We start from the raw sequence: 21,225 nt of genomic DNA, 5'->3' as shown, positions 1-21,225 counted from the left end.
CAACTGCAGCAATTGGATAGCATTACTGTGAGTGATGGCATTCTGCTCTTTCAGAATGGGCACATCCGCACCCCAAGTAGTTCCCTTCAGCTCAAGAACTAATATGGCAATACAAGTTTTTGACAGCTAAAAATATTTTTATAAATACTGGCGAAATCCCGGCAGCTCACCTAACAAAAAGGTAAAAAAAAAAAATGCTGACAGGGTATGCCAGGCTTATTAGCTTTGCCAATGGGTGGTATTTTTGTCTTCATGGTGATTGCGCCCCTCGTGAGAGATTAAGGGTTAGGGGGCTGTCCTGTAGAAATGCTTTCCGATTTATGAACACAGCCTTATGCAAATGACATGGCTGAGAACTGATTTTTCACTTCTCGCATGATAGTTAACTACTTGTCTTCATTGGTTGCCAAAGTGCACGGGTAGAAAAAAAGCATTTAGTGGGAGAGCACTCGGGGGCATATTTACAAGCCCCTATCGCCATGGGAATGGCACTTTTTGAGTTGTTCCTGTGGCGATAGGGGCTTTGCTTTATTTACAAGGCCGTTTTAAGCCGTGGCTTAATGCTGCCTTGTAAATAAGGCCCCCTTTGATGCTATGCTTAGCGTGAAAGGGGAGGGCAATGGGTGTTGCTACGGGCATTCCACCCATTGATTCTGACATTGCCTTCTATTTACAAGGGAGGCATAAATAGGAGGTAGCACCAGAATTAAGACCAGGTTAAACCTGGTCTTACCATGGCGCAACTAGCAGTAATGTTTCATTTCTCCTTGTTTTTTGCTGTTTTCATGTGTGCTGTGTTGTGCAGCACACATGAAAACAGCTAAAGGCTAAAGATTGCTTATGTACAGGAAGGTTCCCCTTCCTGCACATAAACAATATTTTTTTAACAATGTCGTTTTGCAGCTTCTAGGTGTTTTGCATTAAGCAGCACTCATAGAAGTTACAAAATGGCATTTAAAGATTGTTTATGTGCAGGAAGGGGGACCTTCCCACACACAAACAATCTTCCCCTTCATTGGCGCTAGGCTGCTAAATATAGCACTAGCACAGGGGTAAACGCAGGGCTGCACCACATTTTTGTAAATATGGTACAGCCCAACATTTTTGAAGTGGCAGAGGGAGGTTTACCCAGGGAAGGCTAACGACACGCTCCTCTAATTCCCTTGTAAGTATGCCCCTTTGAGTCACAGATTCGTTTTAGGAACTATGTGTCTCACAGCAAAGGAAGGCTAGCAACATAACAGGGCCTAATTTTCAAAGCGCTTAGCTGTGTCTTACAAACACTTCAGTCTGTAATTCATGTCGGAAGCTTATAGCAAGGCAAATAAACAGGTACAGATAGCCAAGGACAGGAAACTAATTAAAAATAACTTGTACAGTGGTTGCTATGTTTGCTGCAAAATGCCAAAAACATTTGGGGGCATATTATCAAGCCTGGGCGATAAAATTTTTGCATTTTTATCGCAGAAAACTGCTGATAAAGTGGCGATAATGGGCTTGATAATATGCTCTATGGAATTCCAATCGAAGCCCATGTTAGATGTGAAGACATCTAACATGGGCTTCGATTGGAATTCCATAGATAAAGCGGCGATAATGGGCTCTATAATATACTCTATGGAATTCCAATCGAAGCCCATGTTAGATGTGAAGACATCTAACATGGGCTTTGATTGGAATTCCATAGGGCATATTATCAAGCCCATTATCGCCAGTTTTTTGCCGATAAAGCGGCAAAAACTTTATCGCCTAGGCTTGATAATATGCCCCCAAATGTTTTTGCCATTTTGCAGCAAACATAGCAACCACTGTACAAGTTATTTTTAATTATTTTCCTGTCCTTGGCTATCTGTTTCTGTTTATTTGCCTTGCTATAAGCTTCCGACATGAATTACAGACTGTTCTGTCGAAGTGTTTGTAAGACACAGCTAAGCGCTTTGAAAATTAGGCCCTGTTATGTTGCTAGCCTTTCTTTGCTGTGAGACACATAGCTCCTAGTTTTCATATCTCATCTATGTAAATTTGTGTGCTTCGATTTGTGCTTGTGTGTGCAGGTGCATGCACTATACACAAAGTAACTTATTGGCAGTAACAGTAATTGTTGTTCAGCTTTATTGTTTGATCTCAGGTTATTGGTGGTGGGGGGGGGGGGATATGGGGGTTGTGCTGTTACTAGAACTGGTATTTATTAAACAATTTACCAGATGCGGACACCAGGTCCTATAAAGAATGGATGCTTACGAGAGAGGTCAAAACTTCACCCCCTTGCTCCTGGTGAATGAATGAATATGCGACTTTTAGAGCGCGAACTTAGCCCAAGGGCATCAAGGCGCTGAAAACAGACATCATGCAGGCATAGCCGATTCCTACTCAACCCAACCTTCAGGGGAACAACCATGTCTTAAGGGCTTTCCGGAAAAGTGAATGTTCTTGTTGCCCCGAGAGAGAGTCCAGGAGAGAGTTCCAAACACCTGCAGCTGCAAATGAAAAGGCCCTCCGGCCCCATCTCATCTTTTTAACCGTAGGAACAACAAGGAGATTCTTTGTTGCAGACCTCAGGTTTCTAGAAGGCACATACTGTTGAAAGATGGTCTTTAAGCCCAAAGGGCCCCAGCCATAGTATGCGTTGTGAGTGAGGCAGAGAGTTTTAAACATGATTCTGTGGTCCACCGGGAGCCAGTGCAGTGAGCTAAGGAAGGATGAGACGAGAGTGATGTTTAGGAATGTCCAACACCAACCTGGCAGCAGCATTTTGCACCAGTTGTAGACGTCACAGCTGGCCTTTATTGATGCCTAAATATAGGGCATTGCAATAATCCAGACTGGACAATATAAAGCAACCACCACTTTTTTACGAGCTTCCAGTGAGAGGAACTGAGAGATTTTCCTTATAATCCGGATGAGCCCGAAACAAGTGGCAACTGTCCTGGAGACCTGTGGATTCATGGAGAGGGAGACATCTAACACAACTCCCAGATTCCTCCCATGGGAGACCGGGATTGGACAGGCACCTAGAGCATCAGGCCACCACTCCCTAGACCAGATGTTAGGGATGCCTCCATAGACCAAAACTTCTGTCTTCTCGCCGTTCAATTTGAGATAGTTTTGCACCATCCAGGACGAGACTGCTAACATGCAGTTCTTAAAATTCTGCACGGAATCCCTGACATTTTGCGTAATGGACACCATAATTTGGGTCTCGTCCGCATAGGACAAAACTTCCAACCCAAAGGACTTCACCACCCCTGCAAGTGGGGCCACAGAGATATTAAATAAGGTGGGGCTCAGGGAGGAGCCCTGAGGAACCCCACAGACTAGGGAGGAGGACTCCGAGTGGAAGCTTCCCAATTTGACTATTTGGGACCGCTCCTCCAAGAAAGAGGTTAGGAGATCCAAAGCCAAGCCCCCAACCCCTATCTCCCTGAGTTGCTCCACCAGTCTCTGGGAGACAGGGTATCAAATGCTGCAGTGAGGTCAAGTTAGATCAGGAGGGTGGTATGACCTGCACCCACCTGCACTCGAATCTTATCCACAACTGCAGTAAGGGCCGTCTCTGTGCTGTGGAACCTTCTCAAGCCATGTTGTTAGCTATCCAAAATCTGGTGTTCCCTCAGATAGGCACTCAAATGAGAGTTCAGATGAACTTCGAGGATTTTTGCTGGAACCGGCAGAAAGGAGATGGGGCGGAAATTTCTCATGTTTGGCGGGTCTAACGAAGGCTTTTTCAAGAGAGGCCTAACCACTGCCGCCTTCCAACTTAAGGGATACTGGCCCTGTAAGATGGCTAAGTTAAGGACCACAGTGAGGTGGGGGATAAGTGCCGCCCTGGCTATTTTCAGGACCTTTAGAGGGCAGGGGTCCAGGGGTGAACCCGACTTAACTCCCTCAAGTAAATTCTCGACTAATTTTGGAGTGAGAATTGGAAAGGCAGAGAGATTTGCTGGAACCACCTTTCTTGGGTTGTCATCAGCAAAGGTTTCTGGAAAACCACCGGGTATCTCATTTACATTTAGTATCTCCAACTGAACATAAATGTCCGATATCTTGGTGCAGAAGAAGGAGGCTAACCTGTCACAGAGCGCCTGGGATGGCTCCACCACCTCTGAGACCCTGGGCGCGACAAGGGAGTTAAAGATGTTAAAGAGCTCCTTAGATGACGACAGGCTCTCTGATAATTTTGAGTAATGGCTTCCTTTCTCTTCAATGATGGCTGCTCTATAAGCTTTCAGGGAATGCTTGTGAGAATCTCTACTCCGGGGTGTCAAATCCCTCCGCTAAACCCTTTCCTTTCTTCTGCACTCTTGTCTCATCCTACGTAAATGGTCAGAGAACCAAGGTGGAGAAGGCTTCTTTCTTGCAGAGTAATGAGTTTTTATAGGGGCCAGGGTGTTCACCACAGCTAAGATCTTCTTAGAGAAGATATCAGCCGCTGCATTAGCACTTAAATGTTCCAAGAGCTGAAAATCAGCAAAAGCAGGGGCAACCTCTTCATTAGTAACCAAATTAAACCTTCGCTTATTGCCCACCTCCCTATTAGCAAACCTGGAAAAACCTGACCTCGTACCCCTTAGTTGAAATGGGATAGCATAATGATCAGACCATGCTAACGGGAGGGGCACACCCATCACCACCCGATAATCATTGTAGAAGATTCCATCCAGGGTGTGACCCGCCGAGTGTGTGGGGAATTCAACCAGTTATGTAAAACCGCAACCATTCATGCATTCCATGAGCGTTTGCTGTATCTGGGTTCACTTTATTTTCTAAGTGAAAGTTAAAGTCCCCAAGAAGAGTGAAATTAGGTCTCTCCACATAGGGTTCTAGCTTATTGCACAGGTCTTGACTAAACAAGGCCCTAGTGCCCGGGGGCCTGTAACATAGGACCCCTGAAAAGCTCTCCATAGGGGTAAAGTTTATCGAAAAATATAAGGCCTGGTAAGGATCAAGCGTCGAAGTGAGCGGTTCTGATCTAAAAGTAAAGGTGTCCCTGAGCAAGATCCCTAAGCACCCCCCCCCCCATCGACCCGCCCTGATGGCTGTTTCAGTACTGAATAAAGGTGTCTGCTTATGATATGTACCAATTCTGAGAGTAAATGCATTTTGCCTGAAATCAGAAAGGACATATTAGTGTTTTCAATGATAATGACTATTGAAGGAGTCTAAGTCCCTACTCACCGTATGCAAGTTAACCTCATTCACTCTTTCTGTGGTCAGTAAAAAGAATTCCAAAAGATTACTTCGCCACAGAAACTGATACACTCATTTATTACTAAGCGCTAAATCCAATGGTAATTCGCTGTGCTTGGAAATTTATAGTCTGATATTTCCACCATATTTAGCTGCTTGATTGAAAAAGATGAGAATAACTTGAGTTTGCATCTCTGCTGACCCGTATGTGGGGTGTCTGTCAGTGTGTTTGGCTAAGCTTGCAGGAATATTTGTCAATATCTGTGTATGGCCATGAATGAACGAACTGAATCAATGTGTTCATTGATGGCGTGTTTCATTGACAAAGTCAAAGCTATTGGCATTTACAGTGTACGTTTACTGTTGGATATGACCTGGCGCTTCTTGCTGCAGGCCAGACTGGCCATCCATCTACTCTGGCATTTTTCCGGTGGTCTGCAAGCTGGGAGCTGCTTTATGAGCTCAACTGGCTTATATGACCCACCCATAAGACACCCCCTGGCTGTATTCTACTCGCGTCTTCCTGCGTTTGGAGATTGGTAACCAAAATCAGTGAGGGATGATTATGGTTTCCAGTCTGGCCTTGCTCTTACTGGCATTGGCAAAATACATGAAAGCAATCAATTAGGCCATAACGTGCAATGTAAGTATTCAGTGCTAAGTTTCATGTAATGTTTAGGTGATCCCCTACACCCCGACAGTCCAAATCTAATGCTATAATCTGTGCACGAATACAACTTTTCTTATTGTTTATAAGTTCAGATGAAACCCTTTTTTTGTGCTTGGGGCATATTTACGAGCTCCTTGCGCCTCCATGTCTTCACTTTTGTGACGCTCCAGTGGCGCAAACTGCAAAATCATAATTATGAGGTCATGCAAAGCCATATGTGAACAAAGAGAGGTACGCAGTTCCCCAAAAAAGATATACCGATGGAGGGGGGCCCGGGGCCCACGTGAGACCGGGATACAGGAAAGGGGGAGGGGGATCCTCCCTTTCAGGACTAAAACCCTCACACACCCAGCAAGCTAGGTGTCATGCTTCTTCATCAGGTTTTTGTTCCTCGTCAAAGTGGCGGTGCAAAGTCTGACGGGCACCCAGACGGGCCTCTTTTCCGGAGATCTTCTGTCCCTGCCAGTTGGTGCATGTGGGTGTGAGGGCCCTAGGGGGAGGTGTAGATGTAAAAGGAGTGATGGTGATTAAAAAAGGTTAGGTAGTCCACTACGTGCCTTTAATGGTGTGGCTATCTACCTTGCTAAAACAGTGAGCAGAGATGACTTCCTGGTACTAAGTTCCAGGGAAGTATAATAATAATAATTACGCACTTATATAGCGCACGACTACCCGTAGGCATCTCGGCGCTTGTACGAATACCACCGAGGAACCCTTCCTTGCCTATTCCTGTGAGGAGCCCACTCCTGGGCACCCTAAGCTGAAGTCAGGCATCCTCAGCATTGTTGGGGCCATTGTAGAGATTAAGCAAGTTGCCCAGAGGTGCAGAGTGGGACTCATGATTAGAATAGGCACCGAGGCAAGAATGATCAGGTCCGAGGAAATTGAGCCCGAGACCCGCTGAGGGTCTGCCGCTCAAACCATTGAGCCACACTTCTCTACCAAGTGGGTGGTCAGTGGTTGGTCAACATGTTTCATGCAATTGTTCTGAGGGATACAGCACAATTCATCAGGACCTACAAACTAAACTACTATCTACACACTGTGGAAGGGAAAATTACCTAACCTTTTTTAATCACCATCACTCCTTTTACATCTACACCTCCCCCTAGGGCCCTCAGACCCACATGCACCAACTGGATGGGACAGAAGATCTCCGGTAAAGAGCCCCGTCTGGGTGCCCGTCAGACATTGCACCGCCAGTTTGACGAGGAGCAAAACCCAGATGATGAAGCATGACACCTAGCTTGCTGGGTGTGTGAGGGTTGTAGTCCCGAAAGGAAGGATCCCCCTCCCCCTTTCCTGTATCCCGGTCTCACGTGGGCCCCGGGCCCCCCTTGTTCACTCTATCGGTATATCATTTTTGGGGAACTGCATACCTTTCTTTGTTCACATATTCCTTGGGCCCGTACGCTGGACCCCAACAAAAATAGCCCTACTTGTCCCTCTTATTGTGAAGTGTCATGCAAAGCCACTCTGCATGGCTAGGAACGGCCTCATAGGTATGGAGTAAGCGCACCATGGGCCTTGCATTGGGTGTTCCCATGTGATGCCCAAAGATTTTGACTCTTCCTCAGATTTACAAAACCATATACCCGGAGACCCTTACACCTCCCCTTGGGAGGCGCAACAAGGAGAAATAACCTTATTTCTACCAGCTTTTTCCTCTTTCCATGTATGCTGCATTCTGCAGCACACATAGAAAAAGGGAAAAACACACCCAGGATTGTTTTTGTGCAGCAAGGTGTCCCTTCCTGCACAAAAAAATCCTGCTGACAACACAGGCCCCCTTGCATCATGGTGCAAAGGTGCCTGCGTTGGTGCTAGACTGCCGAAATGGGGCCTGCATGGGGGGAAAGGACATAAATGCACCCTATTGGATAAATACGGTGCATTCCTGTGAATTACTATGCCGTAGGGCAGCGCAGCAAGGAGACCCCCCATGTTTGACGTGATTTTCTTGTAAACTTTACAGCACAATTGTTTTTTTTTATTCTAACCTCCTTATAAAGTTTTTCCTTGACTGCAACATTTAAATAATTTTTTACTCTTTGCAGATTTTGTACTCAGTCCTTCCAATAAGAGCGGCAAAAGTGACGAGGAAAAATCTAATTAATTCTCAAAAGAAGAATAGTGCAAATACAGTATGTGCAAGATAACTTAACTTTAAGAGGGTATTGAATAGAGTTACAAGTTGACCTACATGTAACTTCCACTTTCGCATACAGACTCGAATTCATGAATTAGTCAAAGCCCTTGCTATTTTAATCACCAGAAAGCACCTTTGTTCATGGCTCTCAGGCAGGCAGAGTGCAGTCTTAAGCATTCTGCTCATAGATTGCCAAGCAACTGAGAGTGGAAATATATATATTGATCTAAAAAATATATAATTTACCTCTGACTCGTGTTTAAATCTGCCCACTGACTACTTAAGTGTTCCTGACAAACAAAGCTACCGATTTTGACCCTGGAATTAGCATTTGCAATCACACAGTTTCCAAGTACACTCATATCTTTCATTCCATGCTGTGATAGTTAATTGACACAAACAGGCTCATTTAGAGTTTTCTGATAATGCACACAAGTCGTGTTTAATGTTAATGCCATGAGTACTTAGCATTTAACGTAAGGGATTTAAATTGGAATGGTGTTACACAAGGCAAATGCAGAAACATCATATCACAGTACAAGAAAGCCGTGTAGGTTAACATCTACATAAAATGGTTCTAAAATTACTAATTTACTTCTGAGAAAACACAGTTACCCATGAACACTAAATAATGAATACAGCAACTTATCAGGCCTTCAGTAGGCCGAAAAAGGTTTGGGGCTGTCTGTGATCCCGTACAGAGGGAACTGTGTCTGGCAGTTATGGCTGGACTTTTCCTATTGCAGCAGGACCAAGACTGATTTGCATAAGGCAGGCCTCTGTCTAAAGTGCCATATTTGGCAAAAAGCAAAGGTCTGCAATGCAGCCTGAAGCGATCCCCAGTGGCTGAGATTAATTTAGGCATTACTTCCATCACACTGTTTGTTGTTATGCACCCCTGATATGCCCAGATTTGGGTCTCTGTGCTGTGTAATATAAACAAAAGAGGAGTATCCCCAAAAGGAACCAAAGGTTCTTAATGGAATGTCAAAAGTGGTAGCAGAAGGACATTAACCTTTTGTTAAGAAACCCCTCACTCACCAACCTGGTTGATGACATGCTTCATCATTGGGGTCCACCCAGATGGTCGAGTGACATCCGGGTGTGCTGCGACACCTGACTACAATGGAGCTGGTTATTAGTGTTAAGTGCAAGAAAAAGGTGATGTTAAAAATTGTCCTGGTATAACTTGTAAAAAAACTTTATTCAAAAGCTACTGGACAATGATAAAAACAAGGTGTAGATTCTGGTAGGTTATAATGAACAATAGTATCTATGTGTGTTATATAAAAACAACGGGTCTACATGTTTCAACCTGTAAATGGCAATCCCAGGTTTTCATCAGGACCAAGTAAGGAAAATGGGTGGTATACACACACTAACGTGTACCCAGACCTAAGTTCCTTGTGCCTAACTGCAAAATTGTGCAGCAGGCTGCTTCAAAAACCTGAATAGGTGAGGAAAAAGAGAAACCTGTGGAAGGAAATGGAAACAATCACAAACAGATGGTATACATGCCTGTAACGTAGTGTAGGTTCTCAAGATGCTGCATGCTTCATGCGAATCCCATTTGTAAAAGAATTATAATTTATAATATGCCAGGGACGTGGATACCGTGACATGTGACCAGAATTTGAGGTTCACCCACAGCTATGACAACAATACTATGGTGTTCCTTGACATCACAATAACCAAAACCAATAACCACCTTGAAACTAAAACATATCAAAAACCCACTGCAAAAAACAACCTTCTACGTTTTGAGAGTTTCCACCCCCGACCCCTTAGGGAAAACCTCTGAGGCTACTGCAGTAGCACCACTGACTATCACAGCCAAGCAGCTGAACTGACTGAGAAACTGACAGCCAGAGGGTATCCTAACAAAATCAACAAAATGTTCTTGCATTCAACACTAATAACCAGCTCCACTGTAGTCAGGTGTCGCAGCACACCTAGATAGCACTCGGCCATCTGGGTGGACCCCGATGATGAAGCATGTCACCAACCAGGTTGGTGAGTGAGGGGTTTCTTAACAAAAGGTTAATGTCCTTCTGCTAGCACTGTTGACATCCCATTAAGAACCTTTGGTTCCTTTTGAGGATACTCCTCTTTTGTTTATATTATATTTCAGTCCTGGGGACTAGGAGTACCCTCCATTCATTACGGTGAAGAAATCCCTTACTCTTTCCTTTGTTTATACGTCCCTGTGCAGTGTACCACAGGACTAAAGCTATACCTATTTACACAGGTCGGGGTTGTGTCCACACGCAGAACCGTCTTACAGGACCTGATTATGTCCCACCCAGACTACTGTTATTTTGTATACTTAGGCAGCCCCAATCTGTCATCAAAAGGCTTCAAATTATACAAAATGCAGCCGTTCGTACAGTGTAGAACGGTGTAGAAAATTTGGAAGTATCAGTCAGCAACAGCGGCCAGAACCTCAGTACAGTGGCTTCCAGTGTAAAAAAGGATACATTTCAAAGTGCTCTGCTTATAAAGCAAATCACAAGAAAGACTCGACACTGATACAAAACCTATTGACAGTTCATTAGCCTTCAAGACATCTGCAATCTTCCTCCCAGCAATGTCTTATTGTCCCTAGATTTAAAAAAAGCTAGAGCTGAGGGACGTTCATTTCCTGCTACAGGATCTAAGCTATAGAATGCTTTTCTCTTCAAATAAGGAAAGCAGAGTCTGAGCTTTCCTTTAGAAACGGTTAAATACTTTTCTATTCGAATAACAATTTTCCATTTTCCTCCTTATCTGCTTAGCACTGGGAAGCCCTATGTAGGCAGCCATACGCTTTATAAACCCTGGAGAACAGAACTGAATTGTGTTACACTTTGAAGGAGATCTGGCCTTGCAGTTTAGTCTATGGGAGCAGACCCACAACTGACTTGCATATGGCAGGTCTCTGTCTTCAGTGGCAAAGTAGGTAAAAAAGATGACCTGGAATACATCCCAACCAATCGTAATTGATTGAGATTAACTCAGGCACTTTGTTTGTTGCAGTAGATGCTTTAAAAATGCCCAGATATGTGTTTCATGCTCCCTGAGCCACAGTTCTCAAGCTATACCTCTCTGATGACCCGTACGTATTCTAAAACCGGTCTGGAGTTGAAAGTGTTCCTGCATGAAAAGAACCTAGACTGGCTGTTAGTGCAGAACTGTTCCTATTTGAGAAGGACCCACACAGATTTCTATATTATGGTCCGTCTAGAGTGGCATAGTGTGAGGAAAACGATAGTCTGTAATGCATCCTGGTGAACTCCAGTTTCGCTTTGTTTGTTACTGATTTGATTTATTATTGCAAACTTTGCAATGTTTTTTAAAGGAGGGCACTATGCTATATGCAGTAATAGAACAAACTGGTACAGGCCAGATATTGGTAAGGCAGTAGAGTTAATAAATGTCAAGACTTATGCATTCCTCGTTAACTTAGTGTAAAAGTTAGAAACCAAAATGTTGTCCTTGCTGACTTCTGTGCTATTAGTTCTACAAAGGTCAACTAATATATTTTCTCCTATAACTATGGTTCTAGCAGTATAGGGAATCCCCTCCAGTGTCCCTGCTGGTGGCACTAGACATATAATATGGTGACCTTTTGAGTATTAATATTTGCCACCTACACATTTTACCTTCACTTCCCTTGTAGACTGTAGGCATTTCCATATGCCCAGCACAGCACTGTTTTCTCATATTCTATGCGAAGGGTACGCAATCTCTATGGCTGTCCCACTTCTTGAATAACCCAGTTATCTGTGATTGGAATACTTTTTCACTAATTTCTAGCACATTTTAGATGAAAGAGCTTCCACAGACACAACTTTAGGGGAGCTTCTACAAGGCAGTGATCTCATACTGTTCGCTGTCTCAAATTGTGAGTTGCTCCTTATTGAATATGAATGGTCTTAATAGACAAGGTTTTCTATCTTGTATCGCGGGCACCTGAGTCACATTAGTTGTTTGAGCCCATGCGGAGCCTCACACAGTGCCCCTGGAATGATCATTACAAATAGGCCCACATTTACAAAAGTCAGTGCATCCACTCGCATGACTAAATACAGTGTAGCACTACTCTTGTGGACATTTCAAATGGTACGTAAATCTTTTTTTTTGTTGCAGTTTTATATAAGTGCAAATTAAACCCAGAGTTATTGGAGCACTTTATATGAGCACCAATTAAATTACACAATGTCACAGTCACATTTGTTTTTAAGGCACAGGGAGATTAAATGATTTTCCCAGAATCACACGATATTGAGCCAATGCTGAGACTCAAACCTGATTCCCCAGTTCCAAAGATGGCAGCTCTGGCCATAACACCACATGCCACATTGTGTATTATGTAGTGTTGCGTGAGCAACGGTGCCAAACGTTAATACAAGTAGGCTCTAATCCCTTTACTACCATCTTTTAAAAAAGGAGAAATGTAAGATCAAAGATGGAGTAATGCGTTGTTGTTGCTCAATTCGACCAACCCAAAGAAATTCCAGTTAAGAAACTTAGGAACACAGAATAATGATGTATGAAAACTCATTAAGCAAAAACAAAAAAGAGGACACGTGATTTAATGCCTAAACTGGGATAGTATTGCTGTGCCGCCAAATGCATAAGATCAGCTTCAGGATACTGGCTAACCATAACAACCTGTGGGGTCATTTTATCAACTAAAATGTTAGAAAGCACTTTGTCCACTACACAGATATTGGTCAATACACTGCAACTGACTCTTTCTGTCATGTTTTCAACAAGTTTAAAAATGTGCTACTGTTTGTATCAATTATGGGCCAGAATATCCCTGCAAGTCTTCAAGTATGCCTTTAGCATGGAAGTCTGACATATCATCTAACCAGAGATAGCATGTTCATGTCTCTGGGTAGTATGGTTTACTTTTATGGTTCAAATCTGTTTTATTGTCAACAAGCTTACCATAACTTGGTTTACTTTTATATTGTAAATTATTCTTGCTCCAAGTCACTAAGGTCTGTTGAAAATGAGGAATTCGCTATTTGGTGTATGCGATACACTTCGGAATGAAGCATAGATGATTTTAGGCTTGTGATGTACTTTAGCAAAAGGTAATCAAATGAGGCACTTTCCTGGAAGTTCTTATTATGACCTGGTTTCTGAGAAAATAACCTGTACTCCATTGCCCCTGATTACATCCTGGTTCCATCGCCCTAGTTGAGTGTTCTTTACAGCTCCCTTACCGAATGTATTAATGTATGGATTTACTGGTCTGTGTGCATGTGTTGTTAGCATGTGGCTCCACTGCCCTTTGACTTTGTATGGTCTGCTTTCACCTGCAGTACAGAATAATTCCATCTAACTTGGCAATGTTGGTGATCTTATGGAAGTCAGAAGCTGCATGTGGAGTGGGTTGTAAGCAACCAAGGACAGAGGATCTCTTCAGGGATTATTGTTGATGGTTCCAATGAGAGGAGCAATCTGGTCTTTCTACAGCAGTATTCACCATTTAGTTAACACATTTTCCAGGTACATAACAAATCATCTTATACTCCATTGCCTGTGTGGACTTTTAGGACTCTGCTTTTCATTAGAGCAACACTATCATGAAAAAGGAATTTTAGATGAGTTTTTATTAATGTATTTGGACCTAAGCTGCAATACAACACAAGTGAGCCCTTGAGGTAAGCACATTTCTTTCGTATACCTTCCTTAACAATCCTTCACAGCTAGGATTTCTGACTCGGCAGAAATCAACAGTACACACATTCCTAAGTTTCTCTCAAATTAGACTATTCACAGTCTCACTTTAGGTCCTCTGGCTCGCAGATTGGCTAGTTTAGTAATTTCCTGTTTATTGAATCGAGCATTATCATGCACTTAATGAGGATGTCCAAGGCTGGTGCCCTAATGAATTGTATTCCGATTCTCTGTGCTCTCTGAATAGAATCTGACAGAACATAATCCAAGGAAACTCTTATTATTCCATCGATAACATCTTGCACACAAGCTGTAAAAACCATAAGACACAATCACCTAACATGTTGAATTTCTACTTGTGTCACTTAGGGTCTCATGTACTATTATTTCAAATAAGAAATCGAAAATTGCAAAGAATAAGGGTTAGCAAGTTGCACATTTTATTTGGAATGTACCTATGTGTTTTCTGGAGGAGAGGTTGCAATTTGATACCAATGTCTACGAAACACATTGGTATTTTGAGAACCAACCTATGTATTAATAGCTTTGTTTGAAAAATACTGAATCATAGTTGGTCGCACCTTAACTTACCTCATTATTATGCATGAGGTAGGTTGCAAATTGTGATCCACTATCATTACCTAGACTTACAGGCATGGTGGCCTGCTGGCGTCACCAGACCATCATATCTGTGATTGCTTTTAAAGAAAGAAATCTTTTTTTTTTTGTAAATGCAGACCGTTTACATAAATGGAAAAAAGGGAAAAATTTTCAACCATTTTTTAGGAGTAGGCAGTAGTACTAGGGACCACGGCCGGATCCTAAAATGTATTTGTGTATATCTAAAAAAAGGGGCCGCTTGGGGACCCATTCCTATTTGCGAATGGCTTATGCATTCCTTTCAAGAAGTGGTGAAACATTAATGTTTGGACAAGATTTAGGTTCCAAAACATTAATACATAACTTAAGGAATCGGTATAAAGAAGATATGCAGTTTACATGCCTCTTGCAAATACCGGTATTTACTAGCAAATCCAAGTTGCGATTCAGTTATGTATTACAGAATAACAATTTGGGTCTTGAACATTTAAAAATGCCATTTTGTGGTCATCAAGCCTCAGATTTGACCTTTGCGACTGTAAAATTACTCTGTACAAGACAACCTTAGTAGCTTAAACCAGCACTCTCTGCCCTGCTGTCTTCTGTGACTCAACAAGATGCTGCTGGACATGATGAATAGATTTCTAATGATTTTTACACCCCAACCTAAACAATGGATTAATTGCAAACAATGTATAAATAAAAGAAACGTGTCCCTTCATTTCACACACTCATTCTACCACTCTGGATTTCTAAAACTAACTAGAGCTTACATTCCGAACATCCTATGGTGATAAACATTTTCACACTACTCCTAAGTATGAAAAGGCTTTGGAGATTGAATTCAGACATTAGTGTTATTCAACAACTGGCTGACGTTCCTCCTTCTTTAGAGGGTATAAATAGGTATCTCCTCTAAATATGTCGCAATCAGCTGCAGCCTGTGCAGGTGAGAGCGGTGGACCGAGTGTGGGATTTTGACGGAGGATGATGAGGGAAAATTAACTAATGCATTTTCCCTTGTCATCATCCGTCTAAATCCCCCCCACCACCACTCTTACCTACACGAGCAGTGGCTGGTAGTAATGCCCTCTACAAAGGGTAAGTTGGACATCTTCCAAACTCTAATTAATCCCCTAACTTTCTTCGTTAGAAACAAATCCAATAAACAGAGCACCAAGCAGTTGGGTAGTTAAACAAATCCAAACTTACAAGGTGGATTTCTCTGGATTATGCTGCATGTTGGGGTGCTATAGAGAGTGAATATATAGCACATTAAACACGATTCTCATTGATTAAGAAGTATGTGGCAGTCCCACCTCAGAATGCTCACTGTCACTCCTCAGCACAGTGCGCTTGAGCACTTTAGAGTATGCATCTCCCTCTGAGACATCAACTGGCTCTTGTGGCTCTCCATGGACAATGACTTCCTCTTTTTCTGTGCCGTCTGGTAAAACATATCGCCTGATGATCTTCCGTGTAATCTAAGAGGGATTTGAACCAAAAGTAAAATTACCATTCCAACATCATAAAACAATCCACACACTAGTTTTAATAATGATGGGAGACATACAATGATCTACTACACACAGGTTTGGTTTGTGCCCAAAATGTAACAGTTCATGAAGACTTTAGACAGTTGACTGTAATATCCTATTTCTGCTAGTTATGTGCATAGAGTTACTTTCTGCAACGTATCCTTGATAATTTACATCACATCTTGGCTATCATGTGATCTGAGTACCCATTATGTGGGGAGCTAGACCAAAACTACTGAAATAATAAGGTTTCCACAACACCACACACCACACACTACTCCCAGAACCTTCCAATACCATCACTTATGCTTTAGTATTGAAAGATATGGCTCAGGATCATTCTGTCATCAACCTCTTAACTGATATGGAAAGAATGGTGGTGGTTGTAGATTAAAACTGGACACATGTTTACTAAAAATTGTATTAAGGCCTCAAAGAAGTTTAACAAAAGCTGCCAAATAAATCTACCAATGGTCAGGAATTTCAATGACAGCAATCTGAATTATATAGGAATCTACTTTCCAGATGTGAACGGCACTTGTTATGTTGTTTCTTTTTCTTAGCAGGTTGGTACAATGCAAACTTATGTAAAAGGAGCAGTACAGCACCTTACAAACAACATGTTTAATTTTGCTAAATCATCTTAAACACAAAGTGCTCCATTCAGATTAGGATGGTGTGTGAAGTCTACATGGGCCAGCTTTAACAAACTTAAGATGCCAGGAAACACATCATTTAGTGGTTTATAATGTATAAATATTTATAAATGTATCAAAGAATTGTTTTGATTAATGGTGGAAGTTGAAAGTGATGTAGTCTAGTACCATAGAGTGTTCCGAAAGGTCCTTCTATTATGGCACAAAATACTCAACAACATATGTGGCCTCAACTGTGAATGGGATAATATACCAATGCTATTCATTATAATAATATGTGATTTTTTAGAGAAACAAGATCAATGAAGTCTAATAGCATTGAGTTCAGTGTACCAGGTATTGCCGGGGCATATAATCTCAGTGAAACTGGCCATTTTGTGTATCTGAATGTCAACTATTTCCATCCTTCCTATGCAGTGAATAAAATATGAGAAATCACATTTCTAGAAAGTCGAGTTCTACTGACATCATCTTGCTCATTTCACAAATGTTAGTATGCTTTAGAATGCTAATTTCCCGAAAAGTGAAATTGGAGTTAGATATCTGATTGAGCCAGATCAAACGGACCAACCTTTTGCTCAGGAGAAGCAGAAAAAACATGTTTATTATTCAAACACATCTGCAAATACTTAAAAACAACTAAGACCATACACTTTACGTCATCTTTCCAAAAGTTTCCTACAAAAAAGTCTCATCAAGGTCAGTTAAACTGCCTTAGAATGGGGGACCTTGCACTGGTTTTAGGCAATTCAGTAAAGTTGCTGAGCAATTTTGTGTAGCCTTGTACACGTACAAGTAGCAGTACTAATGAGGTGATCACCAGTACAAAATAAACAGTCTTACCTTCTTTACAACAGTGCAACCATTTTCATCAGTATACTGCTCTTCGGTTACTGTTTCTGGTGGAATGTCAGACATGCTACCTGCCTGTAATGATGAGAAATAAAAGAGGAAGTGAACACCCTTTCCTGAACACCTGCAGAAATAATTGTGCTCTCTGTCAGCTGGCATTGTTAGCAAGACATATATTCTAGGAGTGATGTTTAACTGCAAAAGAAGGTGAATTGTTCGGCAATTAAATGTTAAAGACATGCAAAGTCAAACCAAACATAAAAGGATAAAAAATAAATTAGTTGACAATTTAGTGTTGAGAAGCAAACTAAAATAGACGAGTTGTCTCATTGGGATGCATCTTTCGGATGGATGCTACAGTGGACAGGGATTTGCCATACACGCTGCAGTGCACTTTTGTTCAAACTCATATCGGGTCAGTGTTATCACAATCTTTCCATGGCCATGCATTTTTCAGGACGCATGCTGGCTTCGCAACCTTAGTGCCAACCAGGTGCAGGCCTTAGTGGTAGAGCTGTGAGGGTTGCTGTGAATGTGACCAGGGCAGTATTACCAGGTGTTACAGGGTCGTGCATTAGTGAAACACTTTGTACCTGAATAATCACCCGACGGCGAACGACTCTGGTAGTTACCAACTCCTCGTCATCAGAGCCATTCTCCAGCCCACCTAGTTCCTCTGCTAGCTCCTAGTGGAAGCATGGAAGCAGTGTGCTGTTTATCACACTAAATGTATACTATGTGCTACTTATCATGATATGTTTGCCCTTAGGTGTACTTTGTTGTATCTTAATGTAAATGTAATACAGTTGATTAAAATAACACAGGAGATAGGGAAACAGTACTAGAAACCATGCAAATTGATTCACCAAAATGCCAGGTGTAGCGAAAATGGATTTTTTCTTAAGATAAAGGAAAAATCTGAAAAATATAGTGAATCCACACATTATGCATATTCTGCAAGGACCATAAACATTTCTAGGAGAATGCATGATCCGCAAGATGCATGCCCGAGCTAAAGTTTTACCTTAAATAATTTCGTGGGAGGCATGTATTACAAAGCTCGATATTAAAAATTTCAGGGACCTACTTTAGACATGTATATTAGATTTAGCCATAATAACATTGGAATGGAAAAAATAACAAAATTCTTCAGGTGGAAAAAGTACACATTGTCAAAACAGTCAATCTTATTAAATGTATAGTTGAAACATGTCAACCAAATATTTAATTCTGTGGCAGAATTTCTAGAAAATGGGCACTGATTCCAATTCTTATTAACCTATGTTCCTGGATATATTAGCGGTAAACATTGAATAAACAAGTTCTTCTTGGTTCATTAACACATGATTTCACTAGCTGATTCATCAAACACTTGTTCAGATCACACATCTACATAGAGTTTATGCAGCAAAATACTGGGAGAACTGTGAGCGCTCTTTTTTTGGGTACAGTCAAATAAAACTGAGCACATTTACTTTTTATATTAAGACAAAAAAACTAGGAAATCCCGATTCCGAGCAAATAGAGAATTGCACACAAAGCAGGATTGTATGTATTGTGGTTATTACTGCATTATCAAGTTTTGCCTCCATGCAATTTTTGTCAGGTAAACCTGGCAGAATTTGTGTGGGGAAAGACTGCATCGATCCGCGTTTTTGTATATCGCAAAATAGAAGAAACGTGGAATGATCCTGTTATCGGTAATTTAGGCAGGTGCAGTACTTCTACAGTAAAATACTTCAAGATTTGGAGTGTGCCCTCTATGAGGATGAATATGAGCCTACAAGAGGGTGAGTGAAAGCAACTGCTGATGCAAATACCGATGTACAGAATTCCATGGTATCAAGGGTCATCATTTTAAATTTTCCTTTCAAGCGGGAAAATCGAGTGCTTGAACTCAGTGCTTGAACTCATCCTAGGTCAACATATTACCCAGGCTTTCTAAGCAAGTTAGGGTACTCTGATGATATTTTGGACAAGACAGTATGTACGTATATCGCATTTGTACTTAGTAACAGGTTTTGTTGTTTAACATTTGCAACATTGGTAGACAGACTCTATCAATGGTTAATCTGTACCATATTTTTTTGAATTAACAATTTGCCTTTGAAAACTCAAGATTTAAAGATAACTGGAATCATTAAATATGTTAATTTTCTCAGACGGCTGTGTCCAACATAAGTTGAGAAAAACTGAATTACTTGCCAGGTTATTGGGATGTTCACATAAAAGAAATTTTGACTACAACGAAATCCACTGAAACTACTTGTTAAAGTCAGGGTTGTCCTGAAAAAGTAGCATGGATTTGGCCTCCATAGCCAAATATTGGGCAGCTCTGTGCTAGGACAATACTAACTAAACACATGCACTTAAAGACTATATGAATGTGCATAACATGTGCATTCGTCCTTGCAATCCTTTAGGTGGGACTAAAGAGTGTTTTTTTCTATGTGTGACAGATATATGTGCCTCTTTCTGCTGTGACAGTTTAAGAGCTCTTTATTCCAAAGAAAATGATGCTCTTGGAAAGCATGGGTTTGGGAGTTATAATCATTAATTTAGCATATCGATATTTCTAATCTAGTAAGACTCGAGGCAGCCATGATAAGTGATGCTGTCATCAAAGAAGCACAGATGGGTAAAGATATATGAAGTGAGTTTAGCTCGCCTTGAATCTATTTCCTATTAAATTCTCTTTCTCAAGGGACTTCTAACAATGAACGTATTGTACTTGGCACCAAATGTGCATTTCAATCTCTGAAAACATAATGTGCCTGCATTCATAAATCCAGGGACCCCCACCGTCCTTGATGCAAAGGAGTGCGACAGTGCAGCAATAGATGAAAATGACCCCTGCATGTATAACCATTTACAAGTACATGTGGCTAAGGAAAATATTTTTGTATTTTTTCTTTCTTAGCTTTTTTATTCATCCATCTGTTTATTGTCTCTTTTCCTTCCATCCTCATTCCATACTTTCTACCTCCCTCTTTTTTTCTCCTTCCTCCACCATGGTCTCTCCACAGGGTGACGCAATATGGACGGGATTTGAGATTAATAACCAAATAACCTAGAGCTGAAGTTAACTATGGTCAGACACTCTATCTAGCACAGTATATTCTTTTCTGCAGACCCATTTATAAATATTGATTCTAACTCAATTCTATATGAATATTTTTCTAATTATTTCCTTCATACCCTTTTGTAGATATTTTTCTAGTGGCTAAGTCCTGCCTTACCATTTTAAGAGCTAGGCTCTAATACTAACTTTGGCACTTACCCAAAGCAATGATATGATTTGGGGCGCCTCACATTTTATCTCTGTAATTGAAAATGTGTCTATTGTAATATAAAAATCTGCAATGCAACTATGTAACAAACTGCTGTATAATTGTTCATTTGTATATTGTAATAAAAAATGTGCACTGCATCTATATAACAAACTGCGTATAATTGTAACATTTGTCTACAATAATAAAAAATGTGCAATGCAACTATGCAACAACTGCTGTATAATTGAACATTTGTCTACTATAATTAAAAATGTGCAATGCAACTATGCAACAAACTGCTGTATAATTGAACATTTGTCCATTGTAATAAAAAATGTGCAAAGCAACTATGTAACAAACTGCTGTATAATTGTACATTTGTCTACTGTAATTACAAATGCGCAATGCAACTATGCAACAAACTGCTGTGCTGTTAAATACTGTACCAATTATGCAACTCTAGCCATCTTCCCTATTTTACCTAGTTAATGTAATCCAATCAACCAGACCACAGTACACATAGTTGAATTAGACACACTTCGCATTAGATATCGCATTGGTTATATTTTTTACTACAATAGTCAAATGTTCTCTAGAAAGTACTCTGTTGTTTCTTGGAGCTACGTCT

At 41.2% G+C, this 21,225-nt stretch overlaps 1 protein-coding gene across 1 annotated transcript in view; it reads right to left on the bottom strand.

Moving 5' to 3' along the window:
• Positions 1-21,225, bottom strand: part of ANK2 (ankyrin 2) — an 874,236-nt gene that overhangs the window by 33,116 nt on the left and 819,895 nt on the right. Inside the window, exons 45-47 of the mRNA XM_086962136.1 lie at positions 17,919-18,011; positions 17,317-17,400; positions 15,599-15,763 (exon numbers count right to left, since the gene is read on the bottom strand). Of these exons, the coding sequence (XP_086818262.1) occupies positions 15,599-15,763; positions 17,317-17,400; positions 17,919-18,011 (342 nt within the window). The remainder of the gene's footprint in view (positions 1-15,598; positions 15,764-17,316; positions 17,401-17,918; positions 18,012-21,225) is intronic.

This window comes from Lissotriton vulgaris, chromosome 3_1 (genome assembly GCF_964263255.1).
Source record: "Lissotriton vulgaris chromosome 3_1, aLisVul1.2, whole genome shotgun sequence".
Taxonomy (NCBI): domain Eukaryota; kingdom Metazoa; phylum Chordata; class Amphibia; order Caudata; family Salamandridae; genus Lissotriton; species Lissotriton vulgaris.
Note: the sequence above shows the minus strand (reverse complement) of the source record. Positions and strands in the feature narration are given on the sequence as shown.